Genomic DNA, 23492 nt, shown 5'->3' with positions numbered 1-23492 from the left:
TGGCAATAATTGTCTAAAGATACTGTCAATATATCTTCGTTGTTGTTATCGTATTTCTGGCTGCCTCCAACCTTCTCCTGAGAGTTTCAGTCCTTGAAGAGAAGGATGTATTGAAGGGGCCACCAGCTTAGAGTAGTAAAATATAAGCAAGCGAATCTCGATCTTCCTGTCTTCTAGCATTTTGACACCATGTTAGTGGTGCATTGCTGGAAGATAAAATTCCTTCCAATTTCATTTTTAATGCATCAAGCATTAGGGCTAGAATAAAGGGGTTACATAAACCAAATATTTTCTCTAAATCTTTTTCACAAAAGAAATGTTTATAATCTCCAACCCTTAAAGGAGTTTATGATTCAAGAAGAAACAATATACAAACTTCTAAAACTTTAAGTTGTTAAAGGTCTTGGGTACAACAAAGATGAGCAAAAGTGACACAGAAATCAAATCAAATCAAATATTAGTAGGAATACTTTTGCTAAGTTTGTGTGAATTATACTAACATAAACCCTGTTATTCATGAGAACACTCAGAGTCATACTTTGAGAAAAAGAAAACAATATTTTTGAAGCAGTTGCTTTTAAAAGTTAGAGTTGGGGATGAAAGAACTCTGTGTTTAAAATTCTTGAAAGTATGTTGAAAAGAAAGGGTTTTGGGGGGACATCCAAGATGGCCGTTTAGGAACAGCTCAGGATTGCAGCTCCCAGTGAAAGTGCAGAGGGTGAGTGGACGCCGCGTTTTTATTGCCCACAGACTAGGAAATTCCCGGGCGGAGGTGCTCCATGGTCGCCAGCGCGGCTGTTTCGGCCAGCGCGGCTGTGCCGGCCAGCGCCTCTGCTTTGCCCCGCGCAGCTGCTTTGTCAGCACCCCGGAGCCGCGGTTCTCCGTACAAAATACACCGGTCCGGGGGCCCTTTTGGCTGGCGATTGGAGCCACGGGAAGTCGCCCATACGCCAGTTCAAAAAGGGGACTGAGCAGAGAACCAGGACAGTAGATTCCAGGGCAAAAAAAAAAAAAAAAAAAAGGCGCCACAAACCTCAGTGCCGCTGTTTAAGCCAGCGCAGTGAGTGGCCGCAAGGGAAAACAAACAGACCCCGGCGCCTCTTCAACAGGCGACTGGAACACCAACTTAAAAAAGGCTCTGAGGCAGGGAGCCAGGCGATCAGGCTCGGCTGGCCCCACCCCCACAAAAGAACAGCAACCAGAAACTCTGGATTGAGAGTTTCACAGCAAGCGCAGCTGAACCTGGGACGGTCCAGCTCTGTGAGGGAGGGGCGTCCGCCATTACCGAGGCAGCCTGCCGTTGCCAAGGCAACCCGCCATTGCTGAGGCAGCCGTCCGCTGCCAAGGCAACCCGCCACAGCAGAGGGGGGCCACCATCGCCAAAGCAGTTCTAACTACACCCATATAAACAGGACTGCAGGGAAGTTCACTCGGCAGCGGGGCGGAGCCCACAGCAGCTCAGCAAAGCTACTATAGGCCGACAGTGACTAGGCTGCCTCCTTGCTGGGCTGGGCAGGTCTGAAGATAAAAAAAAAAAAAAAAAAAAAAGAAGGCAGCAGCATAACGGAAACTCATAAATAAAGCCCTAAATCCCTGGGACAGAGCACCTGCGAACAAAAAGCAGTTTATGAGTTCTGCTGCAGCAGACCTAAAAGTACCAGCCCAGCAGCTCTGAATGAACAACAACAGAGCTTGCAGCTCACCATTTGAGCTCCTATAAAGAAGAGACCGTCTCCTCAAGCAGCTCCCTGACCCCTATATATCCAAAAAGACACCTCATAAAAGAGAGATCAGATTGACACTAGGCGGGTATCCTTCTGGGACAAAGATAGCAGAAGAAGAAAACTGGTAACAACCCTTGCTGTTCAGCAGCTGCTGCAGGTGAACCCCAGGCAAGCAGGGAGTGGAGTGAACCTCAGCAGACCTACAGCAGAGGGGCCAGACTGTCAGAAGGAAAACGAAGAAACAGAAATAACCTCATCGTCAACAAACAGAAAGTCAATCTGAAAGATGTGAGACCCAATCTGAAAGCCAGCAACTACAAAGTCGACAGGTGGATAAATCCTTAAAGATGGGAAGAAACCAGCGCAAAAAGGATGAAAACACCCGAAACCAGAACACCTCTCCTCCTACAAGGGATCACAACTCCTCACCAGCAAGGGAACAAAGTTGGATGGAGAACGAGTGTGATGAAATGACAGAATCAGACTTCAGAAGGTGGGTAAGAAGAAACTTCTGTGAACTTAAAGAACATGTTCTAACCTAATGCAAAGAAACTAAGAACCTTGAAAAAAGATTTGACGAAATGCTAACGAGAATGGACAAAATAGAAAGGAATATAAGTGAATTGATGGAGCTGAAAAACGCAACACGAGAACTTCGTGAAGCATGCACAAGTATCAACAGCCGAATTGACCACGCAGAAGAAAGGATATCAGAGGTCAAAGATCAACTCAATGAAATAAAATGGGAAGGCAAGACTGGAGAAAAAAGGGTAAAAAGGAATGAACAAAGTCTCCAAGAAATGTGGGACTATGTGAAAAGACCTAATCTACGTTTGATAGGCGTACCCGAATGCGACGAAGAGAATGAATCCAAGCTGGAAAATACTCTTCAGGATATTATCCAGGAAAACTTCCCCAACCTAGCAAGGCAGGCAAACATTCAAGTCCAGGAAATACAGAGAACACCACAAAGATATTCGTCAAGAAGAGCAACCCCAAGGCACATAATCGTCAGATTCACCAGGGTCGAAATGAAGGAGAAAATACTAAGGGCAGCCAGAGAGAAAGGTCGGGTTACCCATAAAGGGAAGCCCATCAGACTCACAGCAGATCTCTCAGCAGAAACCCTACAAGCCAGAAGAGAATGGGGGCCAATATTCAACATCCTTAAAGAAAAGAACTTTCAACCCAGAATCTCCTATCCAGCCAAACTAAGGTTCATAAGTGAAGGAAAAATAAAATCCTTTGGGAACATGCAAGTACTCAGAGATTTCGTCACCACCAGGCCAGCTCTACAAGAGCTTCTGAAAGAGGCTCTACACATATAAAGGAAAAACAAGTACCAGCTCAACTAAAGGGCAAAACACCCAGCTAGCACCGAAATGGCAGTATCAAATTCACACATAACAATATTAACCCTAAATGTAAATGGACTAAATGCCCCAATCAAAAGACACAGACTGGCAAATTGGATAAAAAGACAAAACCCATCGGCGTGCTGTATCCAGGAAACCCATCTCACATGCAAGGATACACAAAGGCTCAAAATAAAGTGATGGAGGAAGATTTACCAAGCAAATGGAGAGCAAAAAAAAGCAGGAGTTGCAATTCTCATCTCTGATAAATTAGACTTTAAAGCAACAAATCATAAGAGACAAAGAGGGACATTACATAATGGTAAAAGGATCGATGCAACAAGAAGAGCTAATGATCCTAAATATATACGCACCCAATACAGGAGCACCCAGATACATAAGGCAAGTTCTTAATGACTTACAAAGAGACTTAGACTCCCACACAATAATAGTGGGAGACTTTAACACCCCATTGTCAATATTAGACAGATCAACCAGACAGAAAATTAACAAGGATATCCAGGACTTGAACTCAGGCCTGGACCAAGCAAACCTAATAGACATTTACAGAACTCTCCACCCCAAATCCACAGAATATACATTCTTCTCAGCACCACATCACACTTACTCTAAAATTGACCACATAATTGGGAGTAAATCACTCATCAGCAAATGCAAAAGAATGGAAATCGTAACAAACAGTCTCTCAGACCACAGTGCAATCAAGTTATAACTCAGAATTCAAAAACTAACTCAGAACCACACAGCTTCATGGAAACTGAACAACTTGCTCTTGAATGTTGACTGGATAAACAATGAAATGAAGGCAGAAATAAAGATGTTCTTCGAAACCAACGAGAATGAAGACACAACATACCAGAATCTCTGGGACACATTTAAAGCAGTCTCTAGAGGAAAATATATAGCAATAAGTGCCCACATGAGAAACAAGGAGAGATCAAAAATTGACACCCTATCGTCAAAACTGAAAGAGCTAGAGGAGCAAGATCAAAAAATCTCAAAGTCTAGCAGAAGACAAGAAATAGCTAAGATCAGAGCAGAACTGAAGGAGATAGAGACACAAAAAACCCTTCAAAAAATCAATAAATCCAGGAGCTGGTTTTTTGAAAAGATCAACAAAATAGACAGACCACTAGCCAGATTAATAAAAAAGAAAAGAGAGAATAACCAAATTGATGCAATAAAAAACGATAAAGGGGATATCACCACAGATTCCACAGAAATTCAAACCATCATCAGAGATTATTACAAACAACTCTATGCACACAAACTAATAAACCTGGAAGAAATGGATAAATTCCTGGACACTTGCCTCCTGCCAAGCCTAAACCAGGAAGAAGCCGAAACCCTGAACAGACCCATAACAAGGTCTGAAGTTGAGGCAGCAATGAAGAGCTTACCACCCAAAAAAAGCCCAGGTCCAGATGGGTTCACGGCTGAATTCTACCAGACAGACAAAGAGGAGCTGGTACCATTTCTTCTGAAACTATTCCAAACAATACAAAAAGAGGGAATTCTTCCCAAATCATTTTATGACACCAACATCATCCTGATTCCAAAACCCGGCAGAGACTCAACAAGAAAAGAAAACTTCAGGCCAATATCCATGATGAACATAGATGCAAAAATCTTCAATAAAATACTGACAAGCCGATTGCAACAGCACATCAAAAAGCTTATCCACCATGATCAAGTAGGCTTCATCCCGGGGATGCAAGGCTGGTTCACCATACACAAGTCTATAAATGTAATTCACCACATAAACAGAACCAAAGACAAAAACCACATGATTATCTCAATCGATGCAGAGAAGGCCTTTGACAAAATTCAACAGCCTTTTATGGTAAAAACACTCAATAAGCTAGGTATCGATGGAACGTATCTCAAAATAATAAAAGCTATTTAGGACAAACCAACTGCCAATATCATACTGAATCGGCAAAAACTGGAAGCATTCCCCTTGAAATGTGGCACCAGACAAGGATGCCCGCTCTCACCACTGCTATTCAATATAGTATTAGAAGTTCTAGCCAGAGCAATCAGGCAAGAAAAAGAAATAAAGGGCATTCAAATAGGAAAGGAGGAAGTCAAATTGTCTCTATTTGCAGATGACATGATTGTATATCTAGAAGACCCCATCGTCTCAGCCCCAAACCTCCTGAAACTGATAAGCAACTTCAGCAAAGTCTCAGGATACAAAATCAATGTGCAAAAATCACATGCATTCCTATACACCAATAACAGACTTAAAGAGAGCCAAATCAAGAAAAAACTTCCATTCACAATTGCCACAAAGAAAATAAAATACCTAGGAATACAACTAACAAGGAACGTAAAGGACCTCTTCAAGGAGAACTACAAGCCACTGCTCAATGAAATAAGAGAGGACACAAACAGATGGAGAAACATTCCATGTTCATGGTTAGGAAGAATCAATGTTGTGAAAATGGCCATACTGCCCAAAGTAATTTACAGATTCAGTGCTAACCCCATCAAGCTACCAATGACCTTCTTTGCAGAACTGGAAAAAACCACCTTAAACTTCATATGGAACCAAAAGAGAGCCCGCATAGCCAAGTCAATTCTAAGCAAAAAGAACAAAGCGGGGGGCATCACACTACCAGACTTCAAACTATACTACAAGTTTACAGTAATCAAAACAGCATGGTACTGGTACCAAAACAGAGATATAGACCAACGGAACAGAATAGAGGTCTCAGAGGCAACACAACATATCTACAACCACCTGATCTTTGACAAACCAGACAAAAACAAGCAATGGGGAAAGGATTCCCTGTTCAATAAATTGTGTTGGGAAAGCTGGCTAGCCATGTGCAGAAAGCAGAAACTGGACCCTTTCCTGACACCTTACACTAAAATTAACTCCAGATGGATTAAAGACTTAAACATAAGACCTAACACCATAAAAACCCTAGAAGAAAATCTAGGCAAAACCATTCAGGATGTAGGTGTAGGCAAGGGACTTCATGACCAAAACACCAAAAGCATTGACAACAAAAGCCAAAATAGACAAATGGGACCTAATCAAACTCCACAGCTTCTGCACAGCAAAAGAAACAATCATTAGAGTGAATCGGCAACCAACAGATTGGGAAAAAATTTTTGCAGTTTCCCCATCTGACAAAGGGCTGATATCCAAAATTTACAAAGAACTAAAACAGATTTACAAGAAAAAAACTAACAAGCCCATTCAAAAGTGGGCAAAGGATATGAACAGACACTTTACAAAAGAAGACATACGTGAGGCCAACAAACATATGAAAAAATGCTCATCATCACTGGTCATCAGAGAAATGGAAATCAAAACTATATTGAGATACCATCTCACGCCAGTTAGAATGGCGATCATTAAAAAATCTGGAGACAACAGATGCTGGAGAGGATGTGGAGAAATAGGAACACTTTTACACTGTTGGTGGGAGTGTAAATTAGTTCAACCATTGTGGAAGACAGTGTGGCGATTCCTCAAGCACCTAGAAATAGAAATTCCATTTGACCCAGCAATCCCATTACTGGGTATATATCCAAAGGATTACAAATCGTTCTACTATAAGGACACGTGCACACAAATGTTCATTGCAGCACTGTTTACAATAGCAAAGACCTGGAACCAACCCAAATGCCCATCGACGATAGACTGGATAGGGAAAATGTGGCACATATACACCATGGAATATTATGCAACCATCAAAAACAATGAGTTTGGGTCCTTTGTAGGGACATGGATGAACCTGGAAACCATCATTCTCAGCAAACTGACAGAAGAGCAGAAGATCAAACACCACATGTTCTCACTCATAGGCGGGTGTTGAACAATGAGAACACATGGACACAGGGAGGGGAGCACTACACACTTGGGTCAGCTGGGGGGAAATAGGGGAGGGATAGTGGGGGGTGGGGAGCTGGGGAGAGATAGCAAGGGGAGAAATGCCAGATGTAGGTGATGGGGAGGAAGGCAGCAAATCACACTGCCACGTGTGTTCCTATGCAACAATTTTGCATGTTCTTCACATGTACCCCCAAACCTAAAATGCAATAAAACAAATAAATGGGGGAAAAAAAAAAGAAAAGAAAGGGTTTTATATGAATGAAGTTTGGCATCCTTCACCTGAAAATGATATATTTTTCTCCTCAGTTTTAAAAAATGGCTATGTTTCTAGACAATCTTCAAGGAAATATCGTATCATAAGCTCTCAAGGAGACAGGTTAAAAACAGCAAATATTTTTAACCCTTTCCCAGTTAGAAGAAAAAAGTACAGTTCACTACCAGTACTCATTTATTTTTACATAAACATGCTCTTTGAGGCTAAAGCAAATCTGTTTAATTTTTAATTTGAAAATAAAATGTAAAAACTGTTCTTGGAATTATTTCTAAACAGAACTAACATGAGAATTGTCACAATCATCTGGATCATCTATTTAGGAAAAAATTGGATTCATCAAATAAATCTTCAGCCAATGCTGTTCAAGAAAAAAGTTAACAACACACATAAGAATGCTATACTCTTTGGGAGGTTGAGGCGGTCAGATCAAGAAAGAGTTCAAGAGATCGAGACCATCCTGGCCAACACAGTGAAACCCTGTCTCTACTAAAATACTGGGTGTGATGGCCCGCACCTGTAGTCCCAGCTACTCAGGAGGCTGAGGCAGGAGAATGGCTTAAACACGGGAGGTGGAGGTTGCAGTGAGCCGAGATTGTGCCAATGCACTCCAGCCTGGTGCCTGGTGACAGAGCGAGACCCTGCCTCAAAAAAAAAGAAAAAAAAAGGAATGCTATGTTTTCTAGGATTTGACATTTTTAGTGATCCAGAGTTACTATATTTTGTAAATGGAAACACCACTACTAAAAACAGAATGCTACAAATAGAATAATGTCTTTTGTTTCCAAAGTCGATATCCTAGAGTGATACTAAATGATAATAAAAGGGAAATATTTTGTGGCAAAGTTTTCTCGGGGTAAAAGCTGTGGCCACGAGCCTTACCTGTGAATATTCTGAGATAAATGGGAAAAGAGTTAAAGGGTCTTTGGGGATAAGAAGATCAATAGTAGCACAGTCAAATCAATTTCAGGAAACACATTTTTACTGAAAACCAACTATTTATCCTAATTGAACTGATACAAGGGTTTTATTTAGTTACTATTATCATCATCATCTTCATTTTACTGATGAAGAAAACCAAGAATTTCAGTTTGTAGAGTAACATAGCCAAGGGCACACTAGTTGTGAGGAACCAAATTCAGGTCTACTTGACTCTAAACCTGTGCTTACTTTGGTCTTTAAACGTAAACAGATAGCCCTGTATAGCCAGTGGCTATTGGATAGCACGCGTTTAGAAAATAAATGGGTGTCCCTGAATGACTAGAATGTTTCATTGATCACAATCTAAACCTAATAGACCATGGGTTTCTCTGGTTGCCCTTAATGTTACCTGTTCTCAGAGAAACAGCAACTTACTGGAGAGTGATGTATAAAGTGCAAAGGTTTTGAGACTAGATAGTTCTTTCATTCTTGTTTCCTCCACACTTTTGCAGAAAATGTGTTCCCAGGCATACAATTTTAGAAGTTTGATGCCTTTCAATATTTCATTTGTTTTCTTCAGTCTCTCAGTGGAATAATCCTATAAAACAAAGGAAGAAAAATAATACCAGCTGCATCCAAGTGAATCAGAAAGGCAGGACCATGTAATGGACAGGGATTAAGGAGATCTAGACGTCTGACTGGCCCTGCCACTCACTAACTAGGTTGTGAAATTCCCAGAAGAAGTAGTTAAACCCTTTGTGCTTCATGAAACAAAGAGTCTAATGAGATGGACTCAAAATGTCTTTCCACTTAAAAACACATATGTCTCTGTTGCTTAGGTTTACATAAAGGCTAAAAGCAATTTTCTAAAGTTTCACATGATTTCCTTTAATCATATCTGCAGATAATACAGACATAAATTTAAACAACTAATAAGGAGACTTATAATGGCTCCTAACATCTAACTCATTTTCTTCACCCATCAACTTTACCATTCATACTTACAAGAAGAAAAACAAGAAATTTAAGAAAAGTTAACGGGCTTCTTATTTGAAAATATGAAGGTACGGAGTTAAGTGCATTCATATTGCATCTTCATAACAGCTATTGAAACTAAGCCTATTATCTTAGCTATCAAGAAATTTCCACATACTTCTTTAGAAGCTCTTTATTAAGGCCTAAGTTAGATTTACTAACAACTTGAAATAATTGTAGAGAGATTCATAGCAGATACAAAAGCTTCAATTTAGCTAGCTGTTTCAGCTTCCTTCATCATGACATGTAATACTAGAATTACTAGCAAGGTACAGTATGACCAATTAACTATCAAAAGGGGCAGTAGAGTGGTCAAAAGACAGATGGGAGAAAGCAGAAGTAGCAAACAGCCTGGTTTTTGTTCAACTTTTGGTTTTTACAGAGTCTTAAATGCCTATCAAATGATTGTTCAATGAGTGAATGAATATGGTATGAATAGCTAAACAAAAGACAGATGTTTGGGAATCATAGCTCTCCTAAGCTCCTCTTCCACACCTTTCTGTACGTGTGTGTTGGAGTCAAAGGGATAGATGGTTCCAACAGAAATAATGAGTAACCTACCCAAAGCAGCAGAAAAACAAGTGATAAAAACCACTTGTATCACATGCAACTTGCTTGTCATAGTAGAAACACAAATGAGAAACAATCCCGTCAGTGGTAGCATCTCCACATTTTATGCCTGATTTACAGACAGCCTTGCTCACATTTAATCAAACTTTATTTGTAAACATGCTGTCAACAATTTTATTATTTGCAAATATTTCTCTAAAAGCAGCACATTTGTGCTCAAATAAAATAATTTCATGGCAAATTGAAGCCAGAAAGGGTCAATAATTGGGCTTTTTCTTGCTTGCCAAGTTGACCAGAAACATTTTCAGCAAGAGCAGCTGCCACTAAAACATGTCAGTGTGACTCCATAGATCCTCACATGGTTTGAGTCTACTTTAGAAAAATATAATTTCAGAAGCAGCAAACTTGACCCTTCCCTTGTACCTCGATCCATTTCTTGCATGTCAATAACTAACATTCAATAGAGTCAAAGTATGCTTAAGAAGATTCTTTAGACAAGTGATCTAAGAAGACTGAAAGCCTCATCACCTCATGGTACTTTAAAACATCAGGAACTGTGATTCTAGTATTTTGAATCTACGGTCATCAAGTTTTAAATTTCCAATCCACTTTTAAAAATTGTTTTTGCAACATGGAAAATCCACATTTGCTGCTGAAGAACTGAAGTGAAATACAATTGTTTCCAAACTATCCTGAGTGGTATGCATTAATTTCCTATACTATTAAATTAAAATAGCATTTCTCAATTTTTCTAATTAAGTTTCTGAAAGATGTTACTTACAAGTGTACTTTTCTGAGCCTCTGCCAACTTTGTAGCAATGAAGTACTGAATTGGCGCAAGAAGCACAATGACAGCTGCACCAACCAATGCACTTGATCCAAGTAAATTATAGAGCAGAATCACTCCCATTATGATCTAGAGAGAAAAACACATGGAAAAGGGAAAATGAATGGGGGTGTGGGAGCCATTGCATGAAAGGATATAACTTTTCATGCAAATATAGTATTTCTTAATTATCATATTAAGTTTATTTGGAAGTCAACTGTATTAGTCAGGGTTCTCTAGAGGGACAGAACTAACCAAGTCAGCCCAACTGTGACAGTTGGGTTTTGCTATGAGTTATTTGGCGAAAGCTAAGTGCTAGGAATGTACTTTTAGTGTTATAATCTGCACAACTGGTGTCAAACCAATTTATTGCATGAAGTTGCAAAGTGGTCCCACGATGCTTCTGACCTTCTAAAGCAGTCTTCAGATTTTTAAAAGGGCATATAATTTTTCTTGAAAATGCTGCCACTCACCATAAATTTGACATTCTATATTCTCTTGGAATTGTAATAGCTTTTCAAGGCTGAGAGGATTGAAAGCAGTGAGCAGCATAATGTGAGTAGAGGATGGCTGTCTGTGGACTAAAGGAATGAGCCGAGCTCCTCACCTCCTTATGACTCCAGATGCCACTTAATGTCAGGAAGCCTGGCTCTAACTAAAACTGTTAAAAAGCTAAAGTTGGTACTCTATTTTAACATACTTCTCTTTAAAGTTATTTCCCCAAACCCAGGGCGAAACCATTCAGACCTATCCTCTCTGGTTTGCCACTGTCTTTTTTCTCCTTTAAAAACTCAGAATTTAACCTTGCAATCCTATCTTCTCTTTCTAATATATATATATATATATATATATATATATATATATATTTTGCTCAGCAGTTCAACTTATCATGGTTCAAAATATCAACTAATGAACTGTATCCAAGCAATTCAAGTATATAATTTATGCCTCTATGCCAATGATAATACCTTAATAGCAGTTTTCTTGGGGCAATGACACGTTTACTGCCTAGCTAATTAGGTAGTTTGGAAAATCCAATGAAAACAAAAATTTCCTTAAGATCATCCATGATGTAGTCATTCAGAGATTTTTGGTGCACTTGAAATTATACCACCAAGGCAGCTACCTAATTATCCTTTCTATAAGAACATTTTGATAAAATGAGACAAAGTATATCTTAAATCTTACTTTGTGCCAAGCACTGTGCATAATATATAGTTTTATTTGCCTTGGTTTTCCATTTAAAAATGAAAAGGCAAACAATAAATTAAAAACTAGCATCCTATTACTTTTGCACTTTAATAAATGTGGGACACAGGGACTTAGATGATAGATTGTATCAAATAAGATCTAGAGCTTAAGCTTCATCTACAGAATGCAAAAGTTAAGATAATTTTAAATGTCCAGCTTATACAGAGAAAAAACTGAATATATTTCTTTTGCCATTTTTACCCAGTTAGGGGAACAAGAAAACATGTGTCTTTACTAAAATGTTATTTTACATAGGAAATAGCTAAATAGCACTCCAGTTTGTCACTGTTCCTACCATTTTATGCAGTTTAACATGTTGCAATATACTAGCTATTGAAACTATGGGATGGATTAAAGCAATTGCTCTCGTTTATAAATGCTATAAAATAGCTTCCCAAAATGAAAGGGGTCAAACTGTGGCTCTGCGACTTTCATAAATCAAGGCAATAATACTAACAACAATTACTGGATGCCCAGAAAATGCTGGGCACTATGCTAGATGTTACAGACATATTAACCTATTTAACCTTGACAATTCCCCACTACTTTATGAGAAAGATAGTACTCAGTTTGCAGTTAAGAAAACTAGGGCTGTGAGGAGTTATGCAGTTGTGTAAATGAGGGGTACAGCAGATATTTGAAGTCAAGCAGTATAATTTCAAACTCCTCTTTCTTAACCTATGCTATAACACTTATGAGTCTCAGCTTCCTTTTCTATAAAAGAGTGTAATATTTGCACATTCAAACACTATACGTATACCTTTTATGGAGCTAAACATTTTAACTGCTTTTTGTTTCCTGTGCAAACAAAACTCTTACTTATATTGATCTACTTACCTGAACAGGCATAGCCCATAGATTGGGACACAGGAACAAAAACCACATGAGTTGATTAGTTTCAATGGCAACTAAGTTGTTGATCTGCCCCAGAGTCATCTCCCCCATGGATAAGTTAGATGTAGAGAGCCTAAGAATTTTATTGTAAATCATGGCCTACAAAAAAAAAAGGCGAAGAAGAAGAAGAATACATAAAGCTCTAAATTTAAAATTGACACTATAATTATTTATTTTCATTGAAAATAAATAGCAAACATTTAAAAAAAAAAAAGAACAATTCTATAAGGTCATCTTCTTAAATCAACCACTATAGTTTCTTTCTTTCTTTTTCTTTCTTCCTTTTTCTTTCTTTCTCTCTCTCTCTTTCTTTCTAACTTTCTGTCTTCTGTCTTTCTTTCTATCTTTTTTTGATGGAGTCTCGCTCTGTCACCCAGGCTGGAGTACAGTGGCAATATCTCGGCTCACTACAACCTCCGCTTCCCGGGTTCAAGTGATTCTCCTGCCTCAGCCTCCTGAGTAGCTGGGATTACAGGCATGTGCCACCATGCCTGGTATTTTTAGTAGAGACAAGGTTTCACTGTATTAGCTAGGATGGTCTTGATCTTCTGACCTCATGATTTGCCCGCCTTGGCCTCGCAAAGTGCTAGAATTACAAGCGTGAGCCATCGTGCTTGGCCCACTACAGTTATTTCTGTTTCAGTATAGCTATTTTCAGTCCTCAACCAAATACAGACTTTTTTTTTTCTAGTGATATAATAAAAAGATGCATTAAACTTTAAGCATGAACAATGCTTAAACTCTAGATGCATTAAACTCTAGAACAAACAGAAACAGATAAGTAAATGTAAAATTTTAAAAATGTTTTTCTTAATGTATTATTTTAAAGTTATTTTTAATTCAACAGATTTATTAAATAGCTCTATGTTTCTTTCATTAAGTAGATTATAGAAATGTTGTTTTTGTAATACCAAAATGAAAGTGGAATGAAAAAACAAACTGAAGCTACTGCTATTCTTAATACTGAATGGTATATAGCATTCTTAAGAAACAAAGATTATTCACGGCCTTTACGTACCAGCAGAGCTCCACGGAGGTTAATGCCAGTCTCTATGGTTACATAGTAGGAAGCCTGCAAAAATGTCCTTTGCAAAATAAGAGCCAAGAAGAGAAGAACTGCTAGAACATAAGCGTTTTCAAGAAATTCCTTTGATGAGAGGGTATCTGAATTCTTGTCCCAAAAGAAAAAAAGTGACAAATTAAAACTCATCTTTTGATAGACCAGGTGTTCAGTTTGCATTTGTTAAAATATGCATAGTACTTAAATATAAAAACTCAATGTATTTAGAATACAGCAGTGAAATGAGCTACAGAAAGGCAATTTTGGCTTATATAAACATAAACCAGGTAAACCCATAAAATCCCCAACTGATTAATGAGTGATGGAAATGCCTAATTGAAGAAAAAAAAAGGTAAAATTTATTTTTAAAAGATTAGAGTGCATTTCCTGCAAAAGTATACCATCCCTTATTAAAACAGAAAGCAATAAATAAAAAAACAAGTTAGTTTACCCTCTAATTTGAAAGTAGAAGCTATAAAATTGATAGCTGGTCAGCACGACCAATGGGACAAAAAATACAATTTTGGTAGCCTTATTAGTTTAAAATAATTCTTCCCAGTTGACTTTTTCTGATTTCCTATATCTTAATTTATACTAATAAAATAATAAATTATAAAATAGGTAATTTGGCTATATCACCCATGCAATACTTCCAGTAACAAAACATGACTTACACAATTTTTAGTAGGAACATGACTGAATTCAGCATAACAATATCCAAAATTGATTTTGTTTGTAACAATAGCATATGGTAGCTTGTTTGTTAGAAAAGAAGAAAAGAACATTTGACTAGGTACATTATGTCAATTTGGACATTCTTTATTTTCTATGATTCAGACCTAGTAGAATTCTACTTCCGGTCCCTTCCTCTTCTTTGTGGGAATATATACAAATGTGCAAGTCCTATTTGTTCTCAGCAAAACATATGGCTTACCTGTCTGAAAGAGAAGGGTAATGGATAAACTCTATGTGAAATTTAGGTATCTGTATGTAATTAGGCTAGCAGGGACAAAACATTACCAAAGTGTATTCAATGGTGAAAATATCTGTTTATTTCAATTATAATTGAACACTAATGTGTACAAGAATCTGGGCTAAGCATTGTGAACACAAATATGAATGGCTCACCATAATTGTTTCACAAGCTTACAACTAGGAAGATAAGCATATCTCTAAGTAATAGGCTTCAGTAAGTGCCAACATAAAGTAAAGAGTGTGTTAAGGGACTCTCAAGGACAGTCAAATTTCAACTAGGATGATCAGAAAAAGCTTCACTGAAGAGGCAATATTTAACTTCAGCTCTCAAACTGCATAACACTTTAATAGGTGATAGAAAGAGGACAGGAAATCAGATTGAGAGAATAGAAAATGAAAATGGATTCATCTGGAAATAGTTTCTACCTGTGGAACCAGGGCAATTAATACTTACCTTAGAAAGAAACTAGGAAGTTTACAATGTAGTCTTTATTAAAAATAGAAAATAAAAGATTATGTATTTATAATAGTAAATATATAGTATTTTATACTATATAGCCCCAATATACTCACATAATAACCAATAAAATTTAATAATGTTACTTGCCCTGATCATTGTGAAGCAGGGTGATGGTTTTCATTATATAAGAAAAGAGAAATGTACAATATTACAAATCACATTGCTAGTATTATTGGTCACATGCCTCTAAAAAAGTGACTCAGCCACCCCTCATACATAAAAATTATTTAAAGGACTGCAATAAACATTAAATCAAACAATCAATGTATAATTTCTACACAAACTTTCTGGCACACAGTAAATGCTTGTTGAACGTTATAGGCTCTGAATCTGAGGAATAATTTTGTTGGCCAGATTCATTCAATGAACACATAAACACGTGATTTTTTTTTTCCAAAAGGAAAATTACTGTTTTCTTTCTTTTAAAAAAACACTCAACTATCTGAAAAAATAAAAGCCTATTTGAACACTCATAAAACTGCATTAATAAAAAGTGACAATTACAATGAAATCTGCCAATAATATGTTTCCTTTGAAAAGCACCAGGAACTTACTCCAGTTGTGTTACTTGTCCCATTCTGGGTTTCATTCACACGCTGAACTATTCCAGAAATACAAAGAGGTCCAGCAAAACCCAGTAAGTCAGCCAGATAGCGGAATGTGCTACTAAGCAGAATTGGTCGCCCAAAAGCTCTGTACATTGCAAGCCATATAGATGGAGTTCTATTTGGATGATCTGCAACTTTTTTCTGGGGGAAAAAAAACCAGAAACAAACCAAAAAACTGTTGGAACAAAATAAAACTGCTTGGAAATTCCTTCCTACAGTTCTGAAAATATTTTAAGGGTTTAAAAATAGATGTTAATGAGTGCCTTTCAACATAGTATCCATAATTCTGTATCCTTGCCTTCTATGCAAATAGTAGCTAATATATGCATTTTAATGAAATAGAATGAGAAGTAAACAGGACAATTTTTCAAAGACACTATACTTTTTTTTAAATCAAAGGATGACACAAGATTTTTAAAGCATAATTCAGTTTTAATTTTCTTTGATTTGGAAAATGTATATTTGTCATGAAAATTGCCAAATAACATTGCATAGCAAGCAAAAGAGTAAAGCATAAAGATCAAGGTTATAGGCACACTGGCCAAGATTTTTGGAGTTACTAGATTGCAACAGGTTTGCCTGTCCAATGATTACAAACTAAACAAAACAGATTATTCCAACTTCAAGTTTTTTCTCCTCCTTGGTGTTTCTTATCTCCATGGTTGGTAGTCAGTACTTTAAAAAATTATGGTAGACTTGTGTTTCCTAGGTATTCCTCAAATAAATGCAAAATGAAGAACAGCATTTATTCTTAAGTCAAGTCATGGCTTCACACAGCTACAGTTGTTTGTTGTAAAGATTTTAAGACCTAAGCAATCATCATAATTAAAACTTAGGCAAGAGGTAGATAAAGTTTTTTCATTGTGACAAGGAAGTCAACTCACTGGCACAATAGAGCTCAATTATGTTCCCTATGGAACCCCTGTTAAAATAAATAATTTGTTTTCCAAAGTTTATGTAGACATTAACACATCAAGTTTGAGATAATCTCCTGTCATAAAGAGAACTCAGAAAAATGAAGCTATGCTTAGGCTTAGACTGCAAACATCTTTACTTTAGCAGTTTTAAAAATTTTATGCAATAGTTTTCCCAGAGGTGAAACCAGAGAAATGACTAAGGTTCATTTTAGTAACCTTTTCTTGCCATTTAATTTCATAACACGTATTTCTGACACAAAACAGATTATTTTCGTCATTTACCATAAATGCTTTGTTGATTTTGATTTAGAACAGCCAAAACTCGTTAGCTGTTTTATCATACTCTATTTCCTTCCAGTATTGTTGGGAATCCTAATATTTTAAATGGCAATGGTACTTGTAGATTATTGCAACAGAAAACACATCTACCATTGTGGGTAGCATGACTATTTAGAATGATAAAACATAAAATGAAAATATCCAAAGACTCTCATCTTGAAATTTTTTAAAACAATAATGAATACTTAGGGAAAGTGCCAGAGGAAACCAAGTTTGGTAGCAATATAGAATGATACATGGAATAGGCGGACAATGTCCTTTTATTTAATTTAGTCTCCCATTTTGAACTATAGAAGCTAAATTTTAGTCAATAATTAATACAAGGCTTTAAATTTCTTAAAATTGATTATTAGTAGGTATCTATTTTACCTCTTTATATAACAAAATTTTTATGCTTGTAAAAAGACAATAACAAAAATTTAATGAGTTATTAATATTATATGGTAATGGATTAGTATATATGAACATTGAACTTAATTCTTACTTTCCACTTGGTGACATATCCCAGAGAAAAGGCCGTACTCACGCTATCCTTCCTCATCTATTAATGGGGCAACTAATATAAGTATACTTCATTGGCTCTTCCAATATTCCAGGTCCGATTAACATGATTTAAAACTACAGAGCAAGAAAGATGAAGGAAACCCGCTCTTCCTTAACTATAGATATGTTAACTATAAGCTTTGTGTCTTTATATTTAATAGGAACATTCTCTGTTATTAAGCACATGGAAGACAGATACTAAATTACCTTTTGTTCTTCATATGCATCTTTCAGGCAAACATAATTTGTTACTGCTCTCATTGCTATTGGCAATTTTCCAATTGCCTTCAGATCAATAGGCTTTTTATGAGCAGATATAATAAGTGTGTTCATCCACCAGTATGTTGCTTTTGACAGCAAATTCACAAATGGTTGAAGAAATCTCACTCCCAGATCCTGGAGGTCTTCAGGAGGCTTTACCTTCTGAGGATTCATGAAGAATACATATCTCTGTGGCAAGAAAAATTCCACAGCGTGACAATTAGTTCAGTTATTTTCCACATATTACAAATAAAATTTCAACCTTTTCTACATTTTCCTATCAGGTGACTAAAATGTATACTTCAATGACTCTTCCCATCCCTTTATGAAATATTCTTTGAGATATTTTCTTCTGTTGTGACTAGATTTGTTCTGTTTTGGCTAGTTAATGCCAGAATTTTGCATTTAATTTTCTTGGGGTCAATTCTAAAAGATCAGTTAACCTTTCAAATATAGTTTTTATTAAGAGTCAATGTTTCATGACATCCTATGATAGGGTCAACCAAATGAGGGCTTTTACATTGTTTAGATTTTATAATGTGTTATCAAGACCATTATTGAGTCACTATTGATCTGTGGTTTGCTGATGTTAACTGACTAGTCTCTGCATTAATTGCAGCATGTATCTTTCTACTCACAGATCAAGTTCAAAGTTCTCTGATAAAAAATGAATACTGGAAAATCTACCTCTGGTATCTCACACAACATAATGGACAGCAATAAGTGGTGGAAAGTACAATCAATTTGCAATTACAAACCAGGTACGGGTCTTGACCATACTACTTTGGATATATAGCCAAAGCTATCTCTGTATGTTTCTTCATCAATGAAATGAGCAAACTGGATTATTTTCTTTTCAGTTTTAAATTCCTAATAATGCAATATTTTGCTTAACCTAGGTGTGCTTGAGACCAATTATGGATGAAGGAACATTCTCCTAAAAACAATTTCTTCTGTAATATAAACGGAGCACAATATCTGACACATAGCAGACACTCAATCAATCTCTATTTGTGAATGAAGAAATAGTTTCTAGAGTCACACTGAGATTTCTGAAACATTAATGGCCTGTATTTAGTGATTAGTTCAGCTTTATATATATAAATCAAATGCATTTGTTCATTCTCCTAAATACTAATTATTTCTGGCTAACGGTAATCTTTCATACTGGGGTCTTGAATCCAAGTAACTAAACAAAAACCATTAGCTGCCTACCCTGACTCGAATGACGTTGATCTCCACAGCCATCAAGAGCCCATTCAAGATGACCATCATGCCTGTGATGCAGAAACGCAGGTCTGATATGCCCAAACCAGACTGACAGTACTTAACCAATTTTATCGTTTTTGTAATAAAGGCCATTACCCAATACAGGAATAGGGCTGAAAAGAAAAAGATAAAAAGAGAAAGATACAATCTTTTCTTAAACTTCACTAGCACTTGAATATAATTATGATACTTTTTAATAACAAGAGCAATTTTATGTACTGTATTTCCACATGGTTTTACTTGGTAAGAAAACAACATATATGATTTAATGTACTTCTGGAGTTTTGAATTGAAGGAGTAATAACTTAAAAATGTTGAGTGCTTCCACTCTGCCCATATATGATAGATAGGATGTAAGGAGATACATAATAGGATAATCTGGACTCTTCAAAATGTATGTCTAGGTCTATAAATTTTAAAAAGTGGCTTTATCTTCTGGTCTTGTTTCCAAAGAGCCTTGATGATATGAATAATTCACAAGTTATTATCTGTATAACCTACTTCATAGGTATATTGCAAACCCAAGGATATGTCTCATGGTATTACCCTGGAATTATCATGGAATTCATGTATCTCTGTAATTGGGTTTCTGCCTTACAGATTCTTATTCAAGTTGTAGGTGACTTTCCTTAGCCAAATGGTTTAAAACACCACGCCCATTCACACAGCACAAAGAACAATGATCAGGCAGGGTGACTGACACTTCAAGTACTTGGGCCAGAAAGGTGAGGATTACACTGCCTTCGAACCACAACCAGCATTTTGCAGCAAATATGAGATAGAAGCATTGACTTTCTTAGAAATATTTTGGCAAGTATACAATCTACTTTTAACTTTGAATAAATGTCAGTACAAATAAATATGGTCTAAGAAGAAATCTAAGACACACGTAAGGCAATCCAGCTTGGACCACATTTGTCAGAAAAGTTGAGTGATCACTTCATTAGTAAAAAATAACTGAACATTGGCATATGAACTCAACATAGTTCTTGTTTTAGCTTAAATATATAGTCAGAATGGATTTATTTTAAAAAGACCAAATTATATGCTATCTAAAGAGAGTCACCTTAAGTATTAGAAACAGTAGATTAAAAATAAGTAGATTGAAAATATATACATGAAAACAAGCATAAGAAATTTGGAGTGGCTATATTAATATCAAACATAGCAAACTTTAAGACAATTATTACCAGGAATAAAAAGACTTTTAATGAGTCCATTTTGTAGAAAAATACAATAAAAATATGCATATGCCCAATGAAGATTTAGAAGATATATTAGAACACTATCAAACACCTCGTTTGATATTTATAAAACTATTTGAGATTTGGTACTCTAAAATTACATCTAACATCTTCAGATTTTACCTTCTTATTAACTGCATATGGTACTCATATAGACTATATGTTTAGTCAAAAAATGAAGAGCAAAGAATTTGAAATAACAGAAATCATATAGAGTAGATTTTCTGACCACAATAAAACTAAATTTAAAAATCAGATTTTCTATTGCTACTTAACAAACTATAACAAACTGAGTAGGTTAAAACTGCACACACTTATTATCTCGCGGTGTCTAGGATTCAGGACTTTGAGCCAGGGTCAACTGGGTTCCCTATTCCAGGTTCTAGGTTTTGACTGGGACTGCTGGCTCAACACAGGCTCTACTGATTTAAGACCTTCCTCCATGCCATACTCTATTGGCTTAGAACCTAGGCACAGGTCCTACTCACACTCAAGGCAAGACGGTAATAAAGGGCATGAACATCAGGCACAGAGATAATGGAAGTAACTTTTGATCTTTTCATGCAGTAAGATGTCTAAAAGCTTCTAAATATTTGGAAATTAAACAATAGTTACTAATAATCCACATGTTAAAGAAGAAATCACTAAAGAAGTCAGATAATATTAAAATATATCAACTATATTATAATAAACATATTACATATTTAAAATTCAAGAAGTACAACTAAAATAACTCAGAGGAAAATTTATAGCTTTAAATATTTATTTTACAATATAAGGTTCAAAACTCCATAGTCATCTTAAAAGCTCAGGAAAGAAAAAAAAAAGGCCAAAAAAAGAATGAAAACAATATAGCAGAAAGCAATAAAATAGAAAAATGAACAATTGATAAAATGAACAAACTCAATAATGCCATTCTTGGAAAAAACTAATAAAATTGATAAGCTAGACAGTTCAAGAAAACAAGAACGCAAAAAACAATATTAGGAATGAAAGAGGCACTATCCTTACATACCCTACATACTTTAAAAGGAGAATCAGAAATATCATGAATAACATTATGACAATGTATCAAAAAACTTACATGAAATGGAAAATTACTTAAAAACGTAACTTATCAAAACGAACATAAAAAGAAATACTCTGAAAAGTCTATATAGTCACTAAGGAAATTAGATGATATATTAACTAAATTATAAAATTTAGATTTAAATTTTATTGGATATAACACTGTCTAATACAGAAATAAACTCATAATTTTAAATCCTCCCTTAGTCCAAATTCCAGGTCCCTATGACTTCACTAGTGATTTTTATTCAACATTTAGGAAAGAGATAAAATTAACCTTACACAAAGTCTTTCAGAAAATAGAGAGAAAACATTTTCCAATTCATTTTATGGAGGCTGTTTAATACAGAATGTATAAGCCTGAAAAAGATATTACAAGAAAATAACAGATACATATCCTTCACTACATAGATGTAAAACTCCTTCACAAATAAAATCTAGTGATATCAAGCATGCATAATATATTATGACTATGTGTGGTTCATCCCCGAAATGCATTGAGACTTTATTTGAAAAATAGATCAATGCAATTTAGTACACTAACAGAAATGCAATTTTCCTAATGGATACAGGAAAAACCTTTAAGAAAATTCAACACACATTCAAGACTTTAAACACCCTGAGTAAGTTTTAAATAAAAGAAAGCTTACTGGACAAATAAAGGTTCACTATGAAAAACATATAACTAACATTACAATTAATTATGAAAGACTGATCATTTTCTCCCTAAAATCAGGAACCAGACAGGATTTCAGTCCTATGCCTATTTGGCATTTTATTGGACATCCTAGCTACAGCAATATGACAAGAAAAAAGAATAAAAGAAAAAAGAAAGCATAAAAAAGGTTGAAAAAAACTGTCTCTATTTGCAGATGGCATGTTTGTTTATATAGAAAATCTTAAGTAACCTAAAAAGCAATAACTAAAAGTAATAAGTGAGTTTCTAAGGCTGAAAAATACAAAAAAATGAAAAGCCCTTTCTCTAAGATCAAAAACACAATAAGAATGCCCAGTTTCACCACTGCTATTAAATATAGTACTGGAAGTCCTGGCTAGAGCAGTCAGATAATATGAAATAAAGAATATCCAAATTGGAAATGAAGAGGTAAAATTTCTTGTTTGCAGATGATAGCCAAGACCATCCTAAGCAAAAAGAACAAAGCTGGAGGCATCGCACTACCTGATTTCAAACTATACTACAATGCTACAGTAATCAAAACAGCATGGTACTGGTACCAAAATAGAGATACACAGCAGTGCAACAGAACAGAGGCATTGGAGGCAATGCCACACATCTACAACCATCTGATCTTTGACAAACCTGTCAAAAACAAGCAATGGGGAAAGGATTCCCTGTTTAATAACTGATGTTGGGAAAACTGGCTAGCAGTGTGCAGAAAGCAGAAACTGGACCCCTTCCTGACACCCTACACTAAAATTAACTTCAGGTGGATTTGGGACTTAAACATAAGACTTATCACCATAAAAACCCTAGAAGAAAACCTAGGCAAAACCATTCAGGACATAGGCACAGGCAAGGACATCACGACTAAAACACCAAAAGCATTGACAACAAAAGCCAAAATAGACAAATGGGATCTAATTAAACTCCAGAGCTTCTGCAGAGCAAAAGAAACAATCATTAGAGTGAACCTTCAACCAACAGAATGGGAAAAATTTTTTTCAACCTACCCATCTGACAAAGGGCTAATATCCAAAATCTACAAAGAGCTAAAGCAGATTTACAAGAAAAAAACAAACAAACCTATCCAAAAGTGGGAGAAGGATATGAACAGACAGTTTTCAAAGGAAGAAATATATGAAGCCAACAAACATATGAAAAAATTTTCATCATCACTGATTATTAGAGAAATGCAAATCAAAACCACATTGAGATACCATCTCACACCAGTTAGAATGGTGATCATTAAAAAATCTGGAGACAACAGATGCTGGAGAGGATGTGGAGA

General features: G+C 36.1%; 1 protein-coding gene across 6 annotated transcripts in view; it reads right to left on the bottom strand.

The window, feature by feature from the left end:
- ABCC9 (ATP binding cassette subfamily C member 9) overlaps positions 1-23492 on the bottom strand; it is a 147751-nt gene that overhangs the window by 105603 nt on the left and 18656 nt on the right. For all 6 annotated transcript variants that reach the window (XM_032287599.1, XM_032287614.1, XM_032287591.1 and 3 more), the window contains exons 6-12: positions 19157-19323; positions 17888-18130; positions 15828-16022; positions 13737-13889; positions 12662-12817; positions 10529-10663; positions 8578-8740 (exon numbers count right to left, since the gene is read on the bottom strand). In XM_032287599.1, coding sequence (XP_032143490.1) covers positions 8578-8740; positions 10529-10663; positions 12662-12817; positions 13737-13889; positions 15828-16022; positions 17888-18130; positions 19157-19323 — 1212 coding nt within the window. The remainder of the gene's footprint in view (positions 1-8577; positions 8741-10528; positions 10664-12661; positions 12818-13736; positions 13890-15827; positions 16023-17887; positions 18131-19156; positions 19324-23492) is intronic.

The sequence above is a fragment of the Sapajus apella genome, unplaced genomic scaffold (genome assembly GCF_009761245.1).
Source record: "Sapajus apella isolate SASKATOON/1434 unplaced genomic scaffold, GSC_monkey_1.0 scaffold2, whole genome shotgun sequence".
In the NCBI taxonomy this organism is placed as follows: Eukaryota; Metazoa; Chordata; class Mammalia; order Primates; family Cebidae; genus Sapajus; species Sapajus apella.
The sequence above is the reverse complement of the archived record's forward strand: the minus strand, read 5'-3'. Positions and strand labels throughout refer to the sequence as shown.